Raw genomic sequence first — 19,481 nt, 5'->3', positions numbered from 1 at the left:
ATAGCAGACCAAGAGACCAATAAAAACAGAACTTGCGCTTTGACCTATGAACCAGGAGGTCATAGCAGACCAAGAGACCAATAAAAACAGAACTTGAGCTTCGACTTATGAACCAGGAGGTCATAGCAGACCAAGAGACCAATAAAAACAGAACTTGAGCTTCGACCTATGAACCAGGAGGTCATAGCAGACCAAGAGAGCCAATGAAAACAGAACTTGAGCTTCGACCTATGAACTAGGAGGTCACGGTTGGATTCCGGCCAAGGGCACATGCCTGGGTAGTGGGCTCCATCTTTGGTGTGGGATGTGCAGGAGGCAGCCGATCAATGATCTCTTATCTATCTCTCTCCCTCTCCCTTCCTCTCTGAAATCAATAAAAATATATTTTAAAAAATTTGAGTTTACTATAGCAACCAAGTCTAACCGATTCCGGTGCTCTCTTCTCTATGAGACAAACGGTTTTATAGACTTAGACAGTGTAATATATCTATATCTTATAGTAGAACTTGGCAGAACCAGCCTCAAATCTCATCGCCCATGCACTGCCCAGGGGGGCTGAACATGGGCACATCTTTCCTGGGGGACAATTGATCATGGGGCTCACGATCCTTTACAACACACATTTCTCCAATCACATTTCTAATGACCTGCCCTAAGTGAATAATTTGAAATATGGATAAGTATGCATGTATGAAGATGCTCACTATAAAAATATTTATAAGGTAAAGATATTAAACAACATGAACATTCAACAATATGGGAGTCATTAAATAAATTATTGACCATGTTTTATAGGCACCCAATTTTATGCTCTTAAAGGAGTTGTAATGTCATGGGAAACTGTTCTTGATACAGTGTTAGCGAGAAAAGAAAGATAAAACTGTAGAGGTAGGATTCTGACCAGTTACCATCCATTCACAGAGGAAGAAGTCTGGAAGGAAATGCTTGTCACAAAATCAGGGTTTTCTCAGGACAGAGTGGCAATGGGTGCTTTAACCTTCCTTCGTTATGTATCTAATTTATTTGTCCATGTTTTCTACATTGAGCCTAGATTAACATGTAATCAGAAAACAGCTGTCAATGGTGGCTCTGGGCTGGCGGTGGTATGACTCAAGCCATGGAGGTATTTGCTAAGAGCTGCCAGAGGGGGCACTAGACATCCCAGGGCCAAGGGAAAGGACTTGGAAACCTAGCAAAGGTTGGCCCCCTACTAGGCACCCCTACAAACCGCGCCCTGTGGTCCTGTCGGGGGAGGAGGGGGGAGAAGACAGGGCCCGCGACCATGGGGAGACAACGGGTAAGTTTTGCATGGCTGAGCAGATAGCTCCATCCCTGGCACACGGGAAAGCTCTCTGGGCTTCTCCCGAGAGGCCAGCACAGCCGTGCACCTGGGAGTTGGCATGGGGGGGGGGGGGTAGGAGGACAGGGGGATACACCTCAGAGGTCTTCTGAACAGACTGAGGCAAAGGGACCTTCACAGCAGGGCGCAGAGCCCTCTTCCTCATCTACGAGTCTCAGTCCTTCTAGGGCCAGAGATGTTGGCCTAACGCGGCAGAACCCCTGAAACCCCCTCCTATCCAGAGCCCTTCCCTGTTTCAGGGCAAAACGTACCTCTCTTTGTTGCTTCAGATCTGCCCGTCTCTTCCGCTGCTGACTATTGGCTTTACAGTGAATGAAATGAGGCTTGCAGAAAAACTTGCCTGTAGAAAGAAACGCACACACACAGGTTTTTGTGTGCTTTCCCCCCTGTAAGCCAGAGCCACAGTGGACCTGAGCCAAGTGCACGCCACTGTCCAGATCAGACAACGCCAGTCATGGGAACAAACCCAGGGCAGCTCCCTCTCGGGAAGGGGTTTCTGTGTCCGGTCTTAAAATGGCACTGATTCGAGGCCCAGGAAGAGAGATGAGGCTGAACCCCTCAGCTAATCCCCAAACCAAACGAAGGCCAAGTCTCTTTCCAGGACCGGTGGTGAGGCAGCAAAATGGACAGCAACACTCCTTCTAGCTCCTCTTCCTTTCTGGGACCCCAGGGTGGGAAAGGCTGGGAACAGATGGCAGCGGAGATGAGGAGGAAAAGCCTGGGTGAGACACACACTGGGCCCCCGGCCACTGCCCAGGACCTGGGGCGCTTTCCAGAAAAGCCGTCTTTGCTCACTGTTACATCAGCGACAACAGTGACGGGAATAATGATAACGACAAGGAAAACTTTGGTAGGACTCACAGTATAGCAGGCACTATTCTCAATGCTCCCCGAGGATTAATTCACTAACCCTTACAACAACCTCATGTGCTAGGTACTATTATTATCCTGATTTTACAGATGAGGAAACTGAGAGGCCAGGAGGTCAGGGAACGGGCCCAAGGTTACAGGGCTAGTACGTGCCACAGTCTATATTTGAACCTGGCGCTTGAGTTTGAGGGTCTCAAGTCACAGCATGGTGCTACGCTGCCTCTCATCCTACCTGACAGTGCAAATACCCCAGGCTGAAAATTAGAAAATGACCCCTCGTCCCAATGAGTGCAATTCCTTCCTCCGTGACCTCTGACCAGCTCCTCATCAGAACGGATGTTACTATTGTGATTATTTTCCTAATGCATACTTTACAAATACTACTCCCACCCATGTGCCGTCATCTCTTAAACCCTTACATGGGTGGTGTGCTACTGAGCACCTGTCTCCCCCGCACAGGGGAGATGGAAGGTGGTGAGTCTGAACGAGAAAACGTACACTGAGCTGGCGGCACTCGGCAGGTGCCCTCACGGCCAGTGCCCACCAGGTGTGGGTGCTGCCTCTCCCCCAGGAGCCCCTGCCCCCTGCCGGTGGCCTCTCTGTCCAGAGGACCCCCAGGCTCCCTGAACAGCTTTCCCGATGACACTGAGCCCCCTGGGAGTTGCTGGGTGTCCCAGAGCCTCCGGAGGGACAGGAGCCCGCGGTGCTGTCCCTGGGGGAAGGCGGTCGGTTACCTTCGTCGCCGTCGAAGGCGTAGGCGGCCAGGCGCAGGGTGGTGGCGCAGACGCTGCAGCGGAAACACTCTCTGTGGAAGAAGTGGCCCTCGGCGCTCAGCCGCTCCATCACGTACACACGCTTCTTGCAGAAGTAACAGGTGTCGCTGCCGCCCAGGTTCAGGGGAAAGGCCTTTCGTGTTGTTTCCTGGGGGGCACAGGGCATCAGAGAGAAGAGCAGGGTGTTAGGAGCTGTGGAATGCGAGGCCCCGGCTGTTAGAAACTCCAGCATGATCATGGGGACGTCGTGGCTCCTGTCTGCTGCTCACGTCACTGCAGATGCTGCAGCAAAGAGTGAGTGGGAAGAAACGCTCACCACACAGCCCCCAAAACTGCAGGGGCTGCTGTTCATTGTATACCAGGCTGGCCAGCCACAGGCAGGCCCGGGGGTGGGGGGGCCTGTCCCCCAGCCCGGCTGCCCGGGTTTCGGGAGGGGGTGATGTCTCCTGGTCTAGGTGTGGGCATCTTCCACAGATATGCCTGCCCAGTGACACCCTCTCCAGGAGCCTGCCCCAGGGTTAAGCGTTGTCGGGTATAGAGTGCGGTCCCTGAAGGAATGTTTTCTACATCTTTTGTCCCCTGCAGTGACTTAAGTCAGGCAGGGAAAGTTGTGGCATCAAAACTGTTCGAGAAAAAAAACCCAAACTGTTCAAGAGAACTGCAGAAAAGGGAGAGGCTGTGCCCCACAGCCAGCAGGCTCCAGCAGGACTCCTAAATGCAAGGGGGTGGGGGAGGGGAGCGCAGGGGTTCCCCTGGGCGATTCTAGGGAATGTGCCGAAAGGAAGCAAAAGGGACTGTCAACTCAAATCTCTGGTGATGGGTGAGTGGCCATCCTTTGGAGAAAGGGAGAATTAAAAGGGATGTTTTTCCACCACTGAATTCTCAACCTAACGCAAAAGGGCTACTTGGACACTAAACATTGACAGAAAGGGATGTCCGACCATGTGGAGGCCTCGCCGGGCCTTCTGCTGAGCTCCCCGGCAGCAGGGAAGGTGCTCGGCCTTGGGAAACGACCCCCAAGGTGGTTTGTCTTCAAGGATATGCAGCCTCCCTCTACCTCTGCTCTGATCCGGCCATTCCCGACCCCTCTGTCCACAAGAAGGGGCACCTTGGAGAGGGCCATGCCCTCCTCTCTGGGTCCTGGGTGCCCTCCCCGGGAGGCCAGGGCCGGAGTCTGTGGGGGAAGCTGGGGAGGGTGTGAGTTCTTACCAGGTCTGGAGAGGTGGCCTGGGCCTTAGGTCTGTGATCATTCATGTACAGATTGACCAGGACTTCGGCTGCAGCCCCTATTCCGCTGGACACTTTCCCTACCGTCAGCTACCCGCGAGCAGAGGTAGAGGAGACAGAGACAAGGCAAGGCCGGTTAGCACCGAGAAGGAAACCAGGAACAGGCTGGAAGTGGGAAAGGGCGCCACATGCAAACAGCACCCGGTGTCCTGCGACAGGCAGGCCGGGCCGGGGCGGGCCGCAGGCACCCTGCAGATGGAGCAAAGGACAGAAACGGAACCCTGTGACCCCCGGGGAGCCTGGCGACTCGTAGAACTACACCCACTGGGGGTGCAGGACCTTCAGGAGTTACTACTCAGTGCACAGATGGGGTGAACAAGTCCAGAGAGAGGAGGGATCTATCCAAGGTCACTTAGCAAATAAACGGAAGATCCAGGACGCTGCTCCTGTCGCCTGACTCCCACCCCCACCCAGGTTCCTCTCCGCGCCTGTCTCCTCAGCGGCTGGGACGACTCGGCTGCTTGGCCTGCTTTCCACCCAAAGGCATGTTTGCACCTGTGTCACCGGAGCCTCCAAAAGCCTGTGAGGCACAGAAGCTGAGCAAGGGAGACCAAGAGCTCAGGAACTGAGACCTCACAGACAGACACACAGAACTGCAGCTACCCTCCTACAGAAACCCTCCCCCTTGGAGGGTTGTCCGCTGTTGCTCAGTGAGCATGGAGCCCCCACAGACCTGGAGGAAGGGTAGGCCCTGCATCACCACTGCTGAGCTCAGCTTTCAAGTTGAATAAAACGGGGAGAATTGTGCCTGCCTCATGGATCTGTGGTAAGAACTGAGAGACATGGGGCAAAGTGCCTGGTGCTTAGCAGGGGCTGGGCCAATATGAACCTGACTCCTCCCTCCCGTCTTCCTCTCACTCCGGAGGCTGGCGGCAGCCAGCCCTGCAGCTCCATGTCCCCAGGGAGCGATGGCTGTGCCTGACCAGAGCCCCTCCAGGCCAGGACCACCGTCCACCCTGACAGTCAAAACAGGGGCTGGCCTGGGAGTGGAGCCGGCTCATGGGGCAGGTGGAGGGCTCAGGATGAGGAGCTTCACTGTGGGCTCCAGGCAGCATGCCCAGAGGCCCCAGGGCCAGGGCCAGGCAAGACCAGCCCAGAGTAGGGGAGGCAGCCGTTCCATGTGGGCCCCAGGGATCACTGCCTGAAGGGTGGTGAGTGCCTGGGCTCCTGTGGGCATGATGGCCCATGGCTGCCTGCGAGTGCCTGGACCACCCCAGTGTGTGGAGGAGCCAGGAAGGGTGGGAGCTGGCAGCACAAGCAGACCGGGCACACTCATCCACACACCCAGCACACGCAGCTGGTCCCCTCTCCCCACCGGCTCAGAAAGGCCGCCCAGGAACGCCGCAGTCTCCTCTGCAGGGCGGCCAACGTGCTCAGTCTGAGATTCCTGACCCCGTGACCCTGCAGGGAGGGGGCTCAGACCCTCCCCATCCTCCGAATCCAGCTTTCTGGCAGATGTGGCCAGAGAGAGCTGCGATTTAGGCTGAAGGCCTTCGGGCACAGGCCAATGGCCATTGGGGGAGCACATAGCAGGGACCTGTGTGTAGGTGATGGATGCCCTCAATCTATATTCAGACTGCTCTGGGCAACAGCAAAGCACAGGGCGGCAGGCTCCCCCGGCTCCCCACCTCCTGGCAGCGATGCCCATGCTCAGAACCTGAGACCTACTCCTCGGGCTCCAGCCAAAGCACAGGCATTGCAAGGGAATGAGCAGAAGCGGCTGCCAAACCAGCTGGAGGAGTGACACTCACCCTCCTTCTCACCAAGGGAACCCCAACCTAACAGCAACATTGGACCCATTGCCCCAGACCATGTTTGTGGTTGTGAGGGATTGTGGAGAATGTGGCTGCGGGCGACTGGTCCCTCGACTTTACAAAGCCTGCCCCTCTCAGGAGCAGCAGCCGCCAGGCCGGTCTGCCCATTCCCCGCTGGCCCAGCCTGGGAGAGATTAGTCAGGATTTTGCTTTCTAGCGCACGCTCTGCAATTGTCACGAATGCCAAGACCCTTGGCTCCTGCTTTCAAGAAACGCTCAGGTGCACTGGCTGAGGACAACATGCTACTGTTTGCCTGATGCTCCATCCCCTGACAGGTCCCCAACTCGGGCCCCTCAGCTAGGGGCTGCAGAATATGAAGAACTTTCTGGTTTTGTATCAAAATAAAGAGGAAAGGCCAGATTTACCTCCCTGTCCATCCACACTGCCCTGGCGTGGCCATGTCCACTGGCCCAGCGTGGGGACTGGCACCGTGTGCTTCTCCAGAACAGCACCATGGTGATGCCAGGATACCCATGTGCAGTCACTGACTCCCCTGAGTTAGCAGAGACCGAAGCTGTACTTTCTGGGGCTTTAGCTACACGTCCCTAATGAGGCCTCATTAACCACTTAGCTAATAAGCACTTTGTATCGCTGAGCTTCCGTGTAATCCTGACTTAGGGAGCAATTAAGGAAGCACGCAGAGGGCTGTGCGGTTGCTGGGGGTGTCGCCCAAACACATCTGTGCAGTGTGAGCCTGCTGGGTGGTTCTACCAGCACAGGGCACCGTCCAGTCACCTGGCCAGGGGCTGTCAGGGTGAATGAGGGCCGACCTGACCAGAGGCCCCTTCCTCCCAGTTGCATCCACTTCCCACTCGGTGACAGCGGCTGTGCCTCGTGTGGCACTGGGCTCCCAAGAGCACTTGGCATCTGCCAAGTTAGTGAGTCCAAAGCTCCACCATCGGTGCAGCTTCACATGTCTGCGCTCTGGGATGTTTCTCCTCCTTGGACAGCCCGCACAGGGCTCTGCACGAGTGAGAACAAAGGGGCTCACCAAGGATGAGCGGCTGGCTTTTCTCAGCCCAGATTCTAACGATGATGTAATTACTGCCGCAGGCACCATCGCCCGAGGCTGCAGACGATGGATAGATCTCCACAAGGAGACATTCCTAAAGCAGTCCCATCACTCCCAGCTCGGAATAGGGTGGTCGCTGCTGGCTGTTGGAGCCTTTCTCACCTGCTCCCAGCAGGCCTATCTCCCCTCTGGTTTGCATTCCCTGACGTCATGGCCCCATCTTATTCACCTCTACACCCCTGGCACGGAGCGGAAGCGCTGAACGAAGGAGGAAGCAGGCTCCTGGGCCCTTTTGTCTCCAAACAATGGTAATGTCCCCCCCACCTTGGACCTGAAACTCAGCCATGAATACCAGGTGTCCAGGCTGTGCTCCTCTGCAGAGCTGGGCCACCTGTGGCCACCTTGCCTGCGGTGAGCCTCAGAGAGCCCATACGGGTCAGGCTGGGTGAGAGGGACGCTCCCAGGGCCTCAGAGCGGGGGGCCCACGAGAGGAGAGGTTTCTGCAGGCAGGGCCCGAGGACCTCTCCTGGGCCTGCTGGGCAAGGACGTTCCTCACTGAGGAGTTCCTGCCTGGAAGCAGCAGGGAACAGGCTGGAGGACCCGAGTCCTCAGCCACATGCCAGGGGAAGGGAAGGGGAAGGGAGGGCAAGGTGAGACCCCCTTGCCTGAAGGGGTCTGGATATCACATGCTCAGAGCTGAGACACAGGCAGGCCTTTGGGGCTATGACAGTGCCCCCCCCCCCCCCCTACTCCTCTAGTGGGAGCCCATATCTGTGCCTTTGACTCTGGTGCCCGGCACCATGCTCTTCATCACATGCATTTAACACTCATGGCCTGCGAGGTGGGTCTTACAGCCATGGGCAGCTGAGGCTCTGGGAGTTCCAACTCCCTAAGGCCGCACTGCTCCCAAGTGGCTAGGATGGAAACGGAAACCCGAAGGTGACTTCTTTGCCTTCAGAGAGGACTCAGCATGCATTTTAGGTAAGTGAGCTTTCTTCTAGAATTCTCCTCCACTCGGGAAACAGCACATTTACTGCTTCAGGCATTTTTACCGCAGGCAAGGTCACTGTATTATTCCAGTGACCCTGAGGAGTAGCCGCTGTCATCTCTGCTCTACACGTTAGGGAACTGAGGCGCTGAGCGGTCCGCTGGCTTGTCCCAGGCCACGCAGGAATCGGTGCTCTGACTCCAAGCCCATATCCTTCTCCCTACAGCATCCTGCCTCCCTGCCACCAGCACGCCACACAGTAAAACCGCCCTGGCTGGGTTACACGTAGGACACATCCAACAAGCTGCCCAGTGTGTCCTTGGGACAGAGAGGTTGGAGGCAGCCTTGAGATCTACCCTGTGTCAGATGAGACCAAGGCAGGTTGCTTCCCACGACTGCCCAGTTTCCCTTGAACATGCAAAGCTCTAGAGTAAACCCTGCAAATCCAGTTTTAAAGCAAACACCCAGGAGGGGAGAGAAAGCTCCCTTTGCAATGCACACTGCTCTCAGACCCAGGAGGACTAACCACAGTCTCCAGCCCCAAGAGGCCATCCCTCTTGCTCAGCTGAGCAAACACTCAGGCGCTACCTTGTTCCTAACAATAGCTCAGCAGAGGGCACATGGCTAGCAGCCGGGGCAGAACCTGATGGGCGGTGGCCGCCCTTCTGAAATGAAGAAGTTAACTAATGGATGAGGGGGGCTGACCCGCTGCAGGTGGGCTGGTTTGATGGGATGGATGAGTCTGGTGGTGCTGAGGGCATAAGACTGGATGTGATTCCATAGTCTAGGTTTAGAACAGCGGTTCTCAACCTGTGGGTCGCGACCCCTTGGGCGGTTGAACGACCCTTTCACAGGGGTCACCTAAGACCATCCTGCAGATCAGATATTTACATGACGATTCATAACAGTAGCAACATTACAGTTATGAAGTAGCAACAAAAATAATTTTATGGTTGGGTCACAACATGAGGAACTGTATTTAAAGGGCCAGAAGGTTGAGAACCACTGGTCTAGAAAGACAAGAATCTGGGCCCTAAATGAGAAGCCCTCAAGATTCTCTGAAACTCTTCAGGCCAAAACTAAACAAATAAAAAAAAAAAAACCCAGCAGTATTACTCTGAAATTTAAGGCAGAACATTAGTCTGAGAGGGTGGGTTTGTGTAGTCTGAAGGCAGTCGGTGGCCCAGGTTTCTGTCCCCGTGAGTAACATGTGCACCTCATGGCAAGTCCAGCTAAGTCTGCTCCCATGAGGAGGTGATATTCCCGGATCCACAGAGTTGCAGTGTGGGGCCTTGGGTAGGAGCAGGGACAGGCGGCCGGCCAGGAGTGGCCAAGGACTAGCGTCCGTTCCCACGTGCACTTCCCTTACCCCAGCTCCCCTGAATGGAGGCAGACTTGGGTCACTGGGCCACGAGAGAAGCCTGCAATCTGTTGGAAAAAGATACAAGGCCCCCGGCTCTCAGGAGGGAGGTTCCCTGAGCCCCACCAACTGAATGACGTTGTTTGTCCCCGAATTGTCACTTACTGTAAGGGGCAGGCATTTCTTCTACAAGGAGACCTCACTCTGCTGGATTCTGCATGTGCACAGCCCATTGCCAAGTCAATGGTGGGGCGTGGTAAGAGAGGGAGGGAAGTTGAGGGGGGAAGTTGGCCATACAGCTGGCAACATTCTCTCCTAAGTGCCTACAATGGCTTTACGGTGAGAGTTGGAGGGCTCTGTGGGTGTCAGGTGCAAACCTGGGTGCTTTTTGCAAATGGAGAAACTAAAGCACAGAGAGGGCAAGTGACTTGCCCGGGGTCCCAGGGTGGCCCTTTCTGAGAGCTCCCCAATCATTCCCAGCCATACTTCTGTGAAAGGCCCATAAGATGAATGCTATTAAAATAGCCCAGTTATACTATCGTTTGATGGCCAAGGCTGGCTTAGGAGATGGGGTAAGAAAAAAGAAAAACCAGGGAGAAACAAGGAACAAAGGAACAAAGAACGAAAGCTCTAGAGGTGGTAGCCAGGGGACTGGGGGTTGGCCATCCCAAAGTCCACCCCGTTTGCAGCCCTCCCTCCATTCGCACTGGGCCTGCATGGCGCAGAGGAGAGAACCTCCGGCTGAGGCCAGGACCCCAGGCACTCGTCTCCTCCCCGTTTTCTGTTCCGTGGCTTCTGCTCGGTTCCCACCTTCTTAGGAAGAACCTCCTGTTACCCCATTGAAATTGCTACCCTCCCCTTACACGCCAAGTCCCTGCTATCTGCTAATTTTCCATAGGAAGTATCATCTTATCTTCTGACATATGGCATAACTTACTTCTGTATCATATTATTGTTGGTTATTCCCCCTACTAGGCGGCAAGTCCCATCAGGGCAGGGACATAACTCCTGCTCACTGATGCGCATCCCAAGAGCCTGAGATGCTCACACCAGGCTGTCACTCAACAAATACTTGTCTAATGAGTGAACGCTTCCTCACTGACTCGCTGAGTGCCATCGGTGTGACGCTGTTTAAAGAGCCATTGGGGAAGCGGCGGCCGGGGCCTCCTGTGATGCTGTGAGGATGCTGAGACAGGAGACAATCCCGCTGACAAGAAGCGTCTGTCGCACCCAGACGCCCCACATGCACCCAGGCAGCTGCCTTTTGCCGCCACCTAGAGAACTAATACCTACGGGAAACCACGTCAGGGAAAGCTGGGAAGTGTGGTGGCTCTGCCCTCAGCCCTGACAGGGCAGTGAGCAAGCCAGGCCATCCTGAAGTCAAAAGAAAAGCAGGGGGAACAGAGGGCCTTGACCAGGACCAGCCAGAGAGGGGCTGGGCCAGAGACAAGCAAGGCGTGGGCCGACCGCCCAGCCCCGAGCATGAGCCACTGCCTGTCTATGCACAAGGGCCCTCACCTTTATCCTCCTGTCAAGGGTGACGGTGACCTTTTTCCACAGCAGGAAGCACTGCCCAGGGAAGGGAAAAAGGCTGCTCTGAAGCCTTTTGGTGAGGCTGGTGACAAAAATGCCAGTCTCCACCCATGCAGCTCACCATCACATGAGCCAGGAATCATGCTTTTGCTGATGACAGAATGGAGGCCCAGACAGGTGAGGAGACTTAAGGTCAAGCAGCTGATCAAAGGCTGACCTGGGACAAAGGTGGGCATCTCAGCCTTGGCTATTTTCTTCTTCTTTTTTTAAAATATATTTGTATTGATTTCAGGGAGGAAAGGAGAGGGAGAGAGAGAGACAGAAACATCAATGATAAGAGAGAATCATTGATCGGCTGCCTCCTGCACACCCCACACTGGGGATCGAGCCCACAACCCCGGCATGGACCCTGACTGGGAATTGAACTGTGACCTCTGGTTCGTAGGTTGACACTCAACCACTGAGCCACACTGGCCGGGCAGCCTTGGCTATTTTCAGTGGACTTGAAGACAGAAAGTGTGTTTCTCCATTCCAGGGATGTGTCACACCATGATGGGGACCTTGGGGCAGGGAGGTGGGGGGGGGGGGCTGATAAGATTCCTTGCTCGTTCCTTTCTTAGAGACGGTATCAACACCCTTCTTCCCACAGTGGTGGAGGGAAAGGGGGCCTAGCCCCCATCTACACTATGAGGCAATTCCTAATTTCCCACTAATGCAGCAGCAGGGGGATGGTTTGTGCATCAGCTAACAACTAGAGGCAAATGAGTAGTAACTCTGATGGGGACAGTTAGCCCCGCCGGCCAAGCTCAGTGCAGGCGGCCGCTAGACAGACTGGATGTGTTCAGAGGAGCACAATCTGTGGGGAAGAGACTCCAAAGCCACTGCCACGCGCTACGGCTAAAGGAGTGGCCTCGTGTCTGTTTCCAGGCTCATCCATTCCACGGCCACGCTTCTCCGGAGGCTGCCCTCTCCCTCCCAGCCTGGGCGTGTTCTCGGCGTATTAGGTATCAGGAGGACAAAGGGAAACACGAAAAGTGCCCAGAGCCCACATTTAACAGTTGCTCACGGTGCATTTCATGATCAATTTAAATGGAGGTAGCTCCCCACCTCCTTCTCCCTCCCTCCAAGCCAACCTCTGCACTGCTACCTTCTAGATTCTAGAACATGGAGAAGAGCCTTCAGTGGCTCTTTGGAAGAGGACCCAATGCAATTCCTTAACGCGAGAAGAATGGGCTCACTTTCATACTCACTCTCCGCACCCCTAAGAATACTTTTATCCCCACGTCCAAGTCTCACCAGAATCCTGACCCTCCATCCATGAAGTCCTGTCTGCCTGCCGTGGCACATGCCCGGCCCTTCCTAAAACACCCTCCCCTCGCTTCTCTCAGCAAATCCTCCTTATAGCCCTCAACACTCAGCCCCAAGCTCCTGCCTGCGAGTCCTGCCAGGCCTCTCCCCTCTGAGTTCCTGCAAACTTGCCCTTTCTGCCTCTCACAGAATTAATGATTAGTATTATATTAGGTTCACCACATAAAACTGCCATTTTGTTAGGTCAAAAATAGCCAAATAGGAGCAATTTCATATGGCAAAGAGTTACTTATTTCTAGGCTGATGTGCTGTTTTGCCATCTAAACTGTAGTAAGAGAAGCCTCCTATTCATTTCCTCAGCACCTGACACAGTGGCTGGCATACGGTGTGTATCCAGCTAAAGCTCGCTGGACGAATAAGCAGTGCTAGACAAGCTTTTGAGTGCTGCCTGTTTCTGCTCTGTTGCTGGGTCCAACACAAAACCAGAACCAAACCCGGGACCGTTGGAAAGTACCTTGCAGATTTCCACCTCAGCCAGGCCGAGCTCAGCTGGCTGTGCGGGCCGAGCAGAGCAGGCATCTTGGAACATGCAGGGAGTGAGGGGAGCTAATTGTTCAGGACAACTACCTTTCTGGCAGGAGAAACAGAGTCAACAGCCGATGGAGAGGAAGCGGCAGCTGGATCAGGAGATGGAAGGCAGGAGGGAGAAGACGGAGGCTGAGTAGGAGACAGGCCTTTAGAGAGTAGTTTATTCTGCACAGAACAGAAACAGAGGAAAGTGATTATCCTCGGAGAAGGCACAGTATGCTCGCCTGGGTGCAGCCCCTGCCTACGCATGCGAGGAGGGGAAGGGACATGCAGGCCCGCCTCTCGGGACCAAGCAGCGGCCTCTGTCTTTGGAGCCCCGCAGGGCTGTCTGGCTCCTGGCTACATTTCTGCTCCAACTGCTCCAACTCCCTTGTCACACTGTAACAGCTGGAGTAGGTCCATCCTGCTCCTGCCTGTGTCTGCCACAGACACCAGCGAAGTCCCGAGGACTTGGTATAAAGTGGCAGGTGCAAGCTTAGGAAAGGAGAATCCTGGGCTACTTCGGGGCAGATGGCCTCTGCAGCTGCAGACACCTGTGCCATCTAAACATGAGCTAAATCAGTGGTTCTCAACCTATGGGTCGCGACTCCTTTGGGGGTCGAACGACCCTTTCACAGGGGTCGCCTAAGACCATCCTGCAGATCAGATATTTGCATGACGATTCATAACAGTAGCAACATTACAGTTATGAAGTAGCAACGAAAATAATTTTATGGTTGGGCCACAACATGAGGAACTGCATTTAAAGGGCCAGAAGGTTGAGAACCACTGAGCTAAATAAATGCAAAGCCTCCTTCCCAGGCCAGTGACTCTGCCGAATAGCAGAGGACTCAGTCTGGAGGAGACTGAGTGAGAGCAGCAGACAGGAATGTTCTAGAGATCAGGTTTGCTGTAAGAGAGCGCCTCGCACATACAGGCGCTGTGGGACCTCATATCAATTCTTTCATCTCCTTGCCTGCACACGCTCTTCTTTTCTGCAAGTTTCTAAATAAGCTCCTGGCTCGCGGGGGCTGTGCTTCGTATTCTAAGGCAAAGCCATTCTCCTTGGCTCCGCGCCGCCTTTTGGGGGAGCAGAGTACAGGTTACGGCAGGGGTGGGCAAACTTTTTGACTTGAGGGCCACAATGGGTTCTTAAACTGGACCGGAGGGCCGGAACAAAAGCATGGATGGAGTGTTTGTGTGAACTAATACAAATTCAAAGTAAACATCATTACATAAAAGGGTACGGTTTTTTTTTTTTTTTTTAGTTTTATTCATTTCAAACGGGCCGGATCCGGCCCGCGGGCCGTAGTTTGCCCACGGCTGGGTTACGGCATGGGGCTGACCTCTTCCTCAGTGTTTCCCCGATCAAGGCCACGGGGAGATTCTCCATCAGGCCCCCAAACATCATGAGCGACTGGGCTGCTTTCACCTTAAAGGCGCTGTCATGTGATTCTTGCAACTGAGCAGCTTTTCCTCTTTGTGTCTAACAGGCCGTGTTTCTGTTCAGTAACGTTCGCCTTTGATCTGAGCTCACTTTTCTCTCTTGGTTTCCCCTTTGTTCTGACTTATCTACCTATTTTGAGTGTTCTTATTTGCATCTGTTTTAGACAGCACCTTGAACTCCTTAGTGGCGTGACAGATGAATCGTGCCTCCTGCTATAAAAGCAGCGGGAAGGAGGACACGGAGCTCCAGAGGCTGAGTCGCGGCCGCCTCACGGGCTCCTGGGGCTCTGAACCCCGTTTACCTGCGGGAAGTCCCCATGGCCAAACATGGAGGCCAGGTGAGCCGCCTTCTCCTTAATGTTCTTTTGGTGAAATTCCCTGTTGGCCAAGTTCTGAGCCCTCTTCTGCAGCCAAGGCGAGAAAGGAGAAAGAAAAAGAGAGAGTGACAGAGCCTGGGATTGTGGGGTGTGGGGGGCAGTCAGGCAGGCCTGTCTCACTCCCCACACACAGGACGGGGGACAGGGCACGAACAGGCAGAGAAGGAACCCACCCTGGGCAGGCGGAGGAAGAAGGGGAACAGAGGGCACCCCGGACCTGGGAAGAGGCAGGGCCCAGGGCGAGGCTTTCACCTGGAGAATCTTCTCCTCCACTAGCTGCAGCCGCCGCAGCACGCCCGACAGGGCCAGCGCCCCCTGGCAGGCAGGGTTTTCTTCGCGCCCCCCCAGCTGCAGGTCAGACTGGGCTCGGGTTCTGCGGGGCCGGCTCAGGCACTCTCCAACGGCGGACACTTGGTTTATCTCTCGGAGCACATGCCCCGTCACAACCACAGAGGGGAGCTGGAGAGAAGACAAATCAAGCTTCCTTCCCTACTAGGGCCCTTGCATCGCCCCCAACATGAGGACCCCCAACATGAGGACCCCCAGGAGGACCAGGGGCCCAGGGCGCACCAGGTGTCACCTTGAGTAAGATTCCAAACTCACCTCAGGTGCTGATGGTCTACCATCTGCATCAGAATCACCTGATCTCTCCTTTTCTTTCTTTATTGTTATTTTTTTACATTTCCTTTTTAACTTAACTTATTGAGGTAACATTGGTTAATAACATTATATAAATCTGACATCCTCCTTAACATGATTATTGGGCCTCCTTCCAGACCCACTGAATCAAAACCTGTACAACCCATGTTCTCAATCCTAGACGCACACCACAGCCACCGGGGCCCTTTAACAAACTACCCAAGGCTGGGCCTGACTTCCGGAGGTTCTAATTTAATTGGTCTTGGGATGGGCACCAGATATTGGTATTTTTTTAAATACCCATTTTTTTAATTGAAAAAAATGGTTCTTTAGGTAATTCTTATACACTAAGACGACATCTCTGCTTCATACCCCCATTGACCTCATTCAGCCTCCACTGCCCAGAAGCAACACACATGTCTCATGCTGACCAGCCATCTCTGAATGCTGTGGTCAAAACAGTGAGTCTGTGCAAATTCCAAACCCAGAGATGCTGGCCGGGGAAAGCCACAGTGCCGGGCTGCCGCTGCGCCTACACACCACGAGGGGCCTTGTCTCCTCGGGCGCCAGGAGGCCTGAGCCACACCCCAGCCTTCCCCCTTCAAGGCGTGCAGCCAAGCGGCCACCTACGCCCATTCCACCATCACTGCCACTTTCTCATCCCTTTACACGTCAGCCTATGTACGTGGTCTGCAGCTAACGCTGTGTTCTGGGGGCATCCGACAAAACAGACAGAAGACCAGGTGGTGCGGTCTGTGTCCCCAATCAGAGCACCAGAAGCACCGTGGTTGGTCAGCCGATACCCCCGACTGGCTGAAGGACCGCATGTTGTGCCTGCCTTCCCAGAGAACCTATGATCAGCCCTACTTGGGCACGCAGAGGCCGACTGAGCCCACCCCTCTGCATCAGGGGCCCCTCTGGCTTCACCAAGACCCCATCCACTGGAAGGAGCCCTACCTGCCTTTTCAGAGGAGGCGGTGGGCTGGCCGTGAGCTCTTCTGGCTGGAGACAACAAGAGTGAGCAGGAGGGTCAGAGGACGAGCGAAGGACAGGCTTACCTACCCCCGAGACATGGCGTTCCTGGGAGGAGGACGGGGAGTCCAAGATAGCAGCCGCAGGAAGCACGAAAGAAAAGGCCGAGTCAGACTGAGAGGACAGGAAGGGAGGAAGGGAGGAAGGGAGCGAGAGTTTTCAGGTACAGAGAGAGCGAGCGTGCCCTGGGCTGAGGTCCGGCGAGCCCCCCCCCCCCCCCCGCCCCCGCAGGAAACCAGAGCCCTGGCTCTCTGCGCAGGTGGATAGCACGTCCCAGAGTCCCCTCCTCAGGGACAAGGTGTGAATTCAGGGAGGCCTTGCTGTTGGCTCAGACCCGGACACTGGACAGGCCCTGCCAGTGCCCATGCCAGGCTGGGGTGGCCGGCCCCGGAGTCTCCTGGAAATGGAAGAGCTTCCCGCCTACCAGGGGACGGGAGCTGATGGGAGAAGCTCCAGCAACACTGGGGGCTGCGAGGGACCCAGCCTGCAGAGGGGCAACTGAGACAAAACGATAGAGTAGGAAGTCTCAGGACATGACCCCCTTCTATGAAAGCCTGGCTTCCTGGGAAGGTCTGTTTGTCTGGAGGAGCATGGTCCACCTCAAAGCCAGGGGACCTCTATGATCACCTAAAAGCTGAATTAACCTAGAGTCTGCCCTCCTCCTGAGAGGAGCCTCATCTGTCATGGGACAGGTATTCTCCAAAGAAAGACCAACCCCCAAGCTTTGGTAATGTGGCAGTGGCCTCCCAGAGGCCTTTGGGGGAGCGAACTGACCCATGCAGCGCAGACCCCAAGCCAGAGTCCCTGGTCAGACACTCAGCCTTGCCAACCTGACCCGAGGGAGTAGGGAGAGGCACCACAACACTTGGGAAGTCGGTCCCCATTGCTGCAGGCCCACAGGGAGCTAAGACCCGTGACTCAGTTTCCCCTTGGTTGTGTGGGTCTTCTCACCAAGGACTTGGTGCTCTCCCAGGCAGCCAACACTCTAAAGCAGTGGTTCTCGACCTTCCTAATGCCGCGACCCTTTAATACAGTTCTTCATGTTGTGGTGACCCCCAACCATAAAATTATTTTCGTTGCTACTTCATAACTGTAATTTTGCTACTGTTATGAATCGTAAATATCTTATATGCAGGATGTATTTTCATTGTTACAAATTGAACATAATTAAAGCATAGTGATTCATCACAAAAACAATATGTAATTATATATGTGTTTTCCGATGGTCTTAGGCGACCTCTGTGAAAGGGTCGTTCGACCCACAAAGGGGTTGCGACCCACAGGTTGAGAACTGCTGCTCTAAAGCTTCCTCCTACTGTACATCTCATCAATGGCTGCAAACCAAGTCATGGTTGCAAAGTAAAACCAAACTAGGGAAAGGATTCTTCTCTCATTCACAACAGGCGTGGCAAACTGCGGGCCTCTGGCCAAATTGGGCCTGCAGCCTGTTTTGTAAATAAAGTTTTATTGGAACACATGCATGCACATTTGTTGAGGTATTGTCTACGGCTGCTTCCATGCAACAATGGCAGAGTTGAGTAGCTGCAGAGAGATCAGATGGCTCCTGAAGCCTAAAGTATTGGCTACCTGGCCCTTTTAGAAAATTCTGCTGACTCCTGGTCTAGAAGAAGGCTCACTTGAGCCAGGCATGGCTGGCATACCTGAAACTCATCCCTAGCCAGAACATTTCTGCCAGCTTCTCAGTTCTGGTCACCGAGAAGGCCGGTCCAGTGAGCATGTGATGGGACTCACCTGCTTCAGGAGCGAAGGGTTCCGAGAGCTCTCCTCGAACTTGGCCAGCAGCTGACTTGCCATGGACTTGACTTTGTTCTGATTTCCACCTTCTTTACTGACGCTGCCCTCTTGACTGGAGCCCAAACTCCGGCTGGAAAAGGCTGGCCGCTGCAAAGTCCAAATCAGTGCATTGGTGGTGGGGTCCCAGAACCCAGATATCAGGGAAGGGGCCTGGGGGCTGAGGACAGGGGACTAATTTCCGGAAGAAGGAGACCCTCCGTGGGCTCAGGAAGTGAGGCACAAGCAGCAGGCGATGCCCAAAGACAGCACAGCCAGGCTTGGGAGCCCGAGAGTTAGGGTTTGCATCCTGACTCTTTCACTTCCCAGCCCAGTGACCTTGGCAATGAACTTCCCTAAAGTTTCTGCATCTGTAAAATGGGAGCATTACCCATTTCACATGGTTGTCACACACACACACAAATCAAATATAATAATGAAGCGGCGAGCAAAATCATTTTCAAAATACATCCTGTGGCTCCCAAGAGGTGAACAGCGGGTGTGTGTGTGTGAAGGGAGCAAGAAGGGTGTGCATCAGGCACAGGCTTTGGGCATCTTCCTCCTTCCTCCTCAGCACCCATTCCCAACTCCAACCTGCCCCGCTCTCTTGGTGCTACCATTTAAAAACAACGTTTAATTGTGAAATAATTTTGGATTTATGGAAAAACGACAAAGATAGCACAGACGGTTCCTGCATAGCCTTCACCCAGCTGCTCGTAATGGTAACATCGGGAGCAATCCTGATACTGTCACCGTAACGAAGGAATCCACCCCGGCGTGCTGCCGTGAACTACAGACTCGATTTGGACTACGCCAGTATTTCCACACGCTTCCTTGTTTGGTTCCAGGATACAATCCAGGATCCTACATTGAATTAAGTCATGATTTCGCCTTAGTTCTCTCCCCTCTGTACAGTTTCTCCATCTGTCTTTGTCTTTTACGACTTTGGCAGTTTCAAAGGGGATGGGTCAGCTCTGTGTGCAAAGTCCCTTAGTCCGGATGCTCTGATCTTCCTAATGGTTAGGCCGGGTTATGGATTTTGGAGAAGGATGCCGGAGGTGAAGGGCTCCTCTCGGTGCTTTATACCAGGGTACATGATACCAGCGTGACTAATGACGGGTGAGACGTGGGCTGTGACCTTTTGATTATGCTATTTTATGAAATGGAGTTCCAGCCCAACAGGCGTGGCTCAGTGGTTGAGCATCAACCTATGAACCAGGAGGTCATGGTTCGATTCCCGGTCAGGGCACATGCCCGGGTTTCAGGCTCGGTAGCCAGTGGAGGGCTTGCAGGAGGCAGCCGATCAGTGATCCTCTCTCATCA

At 54.3% G+C, this 19,481-nt stretch overlaps 1 protein-coding gene and 1 non-coding gene across 16 annotated transcripts in view; one reads left to right on the top strand and one right to left on the bottom strand.

Annotated features, from left to right (window-relative positions):
- MICAL2 (microtubule associated monooxygenase, calponin and LIM domain containing 2) overlaps positions 1-19,481 on the bottom strand; it is a 207,327-nt gene that overhangs the window by 68,753 nt on the left and 119,093 nt on the right. For 6 of the 15 annotated variants that reach the window (XM_036325407.1, XM_036325406.1, XM_036325409.1 and 3 more), the window contains 8 exons: positions 18,120-18,269; positions 16,293-16,415; positions 14,949-15,155; positions 14,622-14,723; positions 12,934-13,059; positions 4,213-4,320; positions 2,965-3,151; positions 1,612-1,700 (listed from right to left, as the gene is read on the bottom strand). In XM_036325407.1, the coding sequence (XP_036181300.1) occupies positions 1,612-1,700; positions 2,965-3,151; positions 4,213-4,320; positions 12,934-13,059; positions 14,622-14,723; positions 14,949-15,155; positions 16,293-16,415; positions 18,120-18,269 (1,092 nt within the window). Of the gene's footprint in view, positions 1-1,611; positions 1,701-2,964; positions 3,152-4,212; positions 4,321-12,933; positions 13,060-14,621; positions 14,724-14,948; positions 15,156-16,292; positions 16,482-18,119; positions 18,270-19,481 lie in introns of all 15 variants that reach the window. The other 9 variants (XM_036325417.1, XM_036325421.1, XM_036325410.1 and 6 more) reach the window with 8 other exon arrangements.
- Positions 355-478, top strand: LOC118665563. Its single transcript, XR_004970670.1, has one exon. It is a non-coding gene; the product is annotated as a small nucleolar RNA SNORA28 (small nucleolar RNA).

Source organism: Myotis myotis, unplaced genomic scaffold (assembly GCF_014108235.1).
Source record: "Myotis myotis isolate mMyoMyo1 unplaced genomic scaffold, mMyoMyo1.p scaffold_m19_p_10, whole genome shotgun sequence".
Taxonomy (NCBI): domain Eukaryota; kingdom Metazoa; phylum Chordata; class Mammalia; order Chiroptera; family Vespertilionidae; genus Myotis; species Myotis myotis.
Note: the sequence above shows the minus strand (reverse complement) of the source record. Positions and strands in the feature narration are given on the sequence as shown.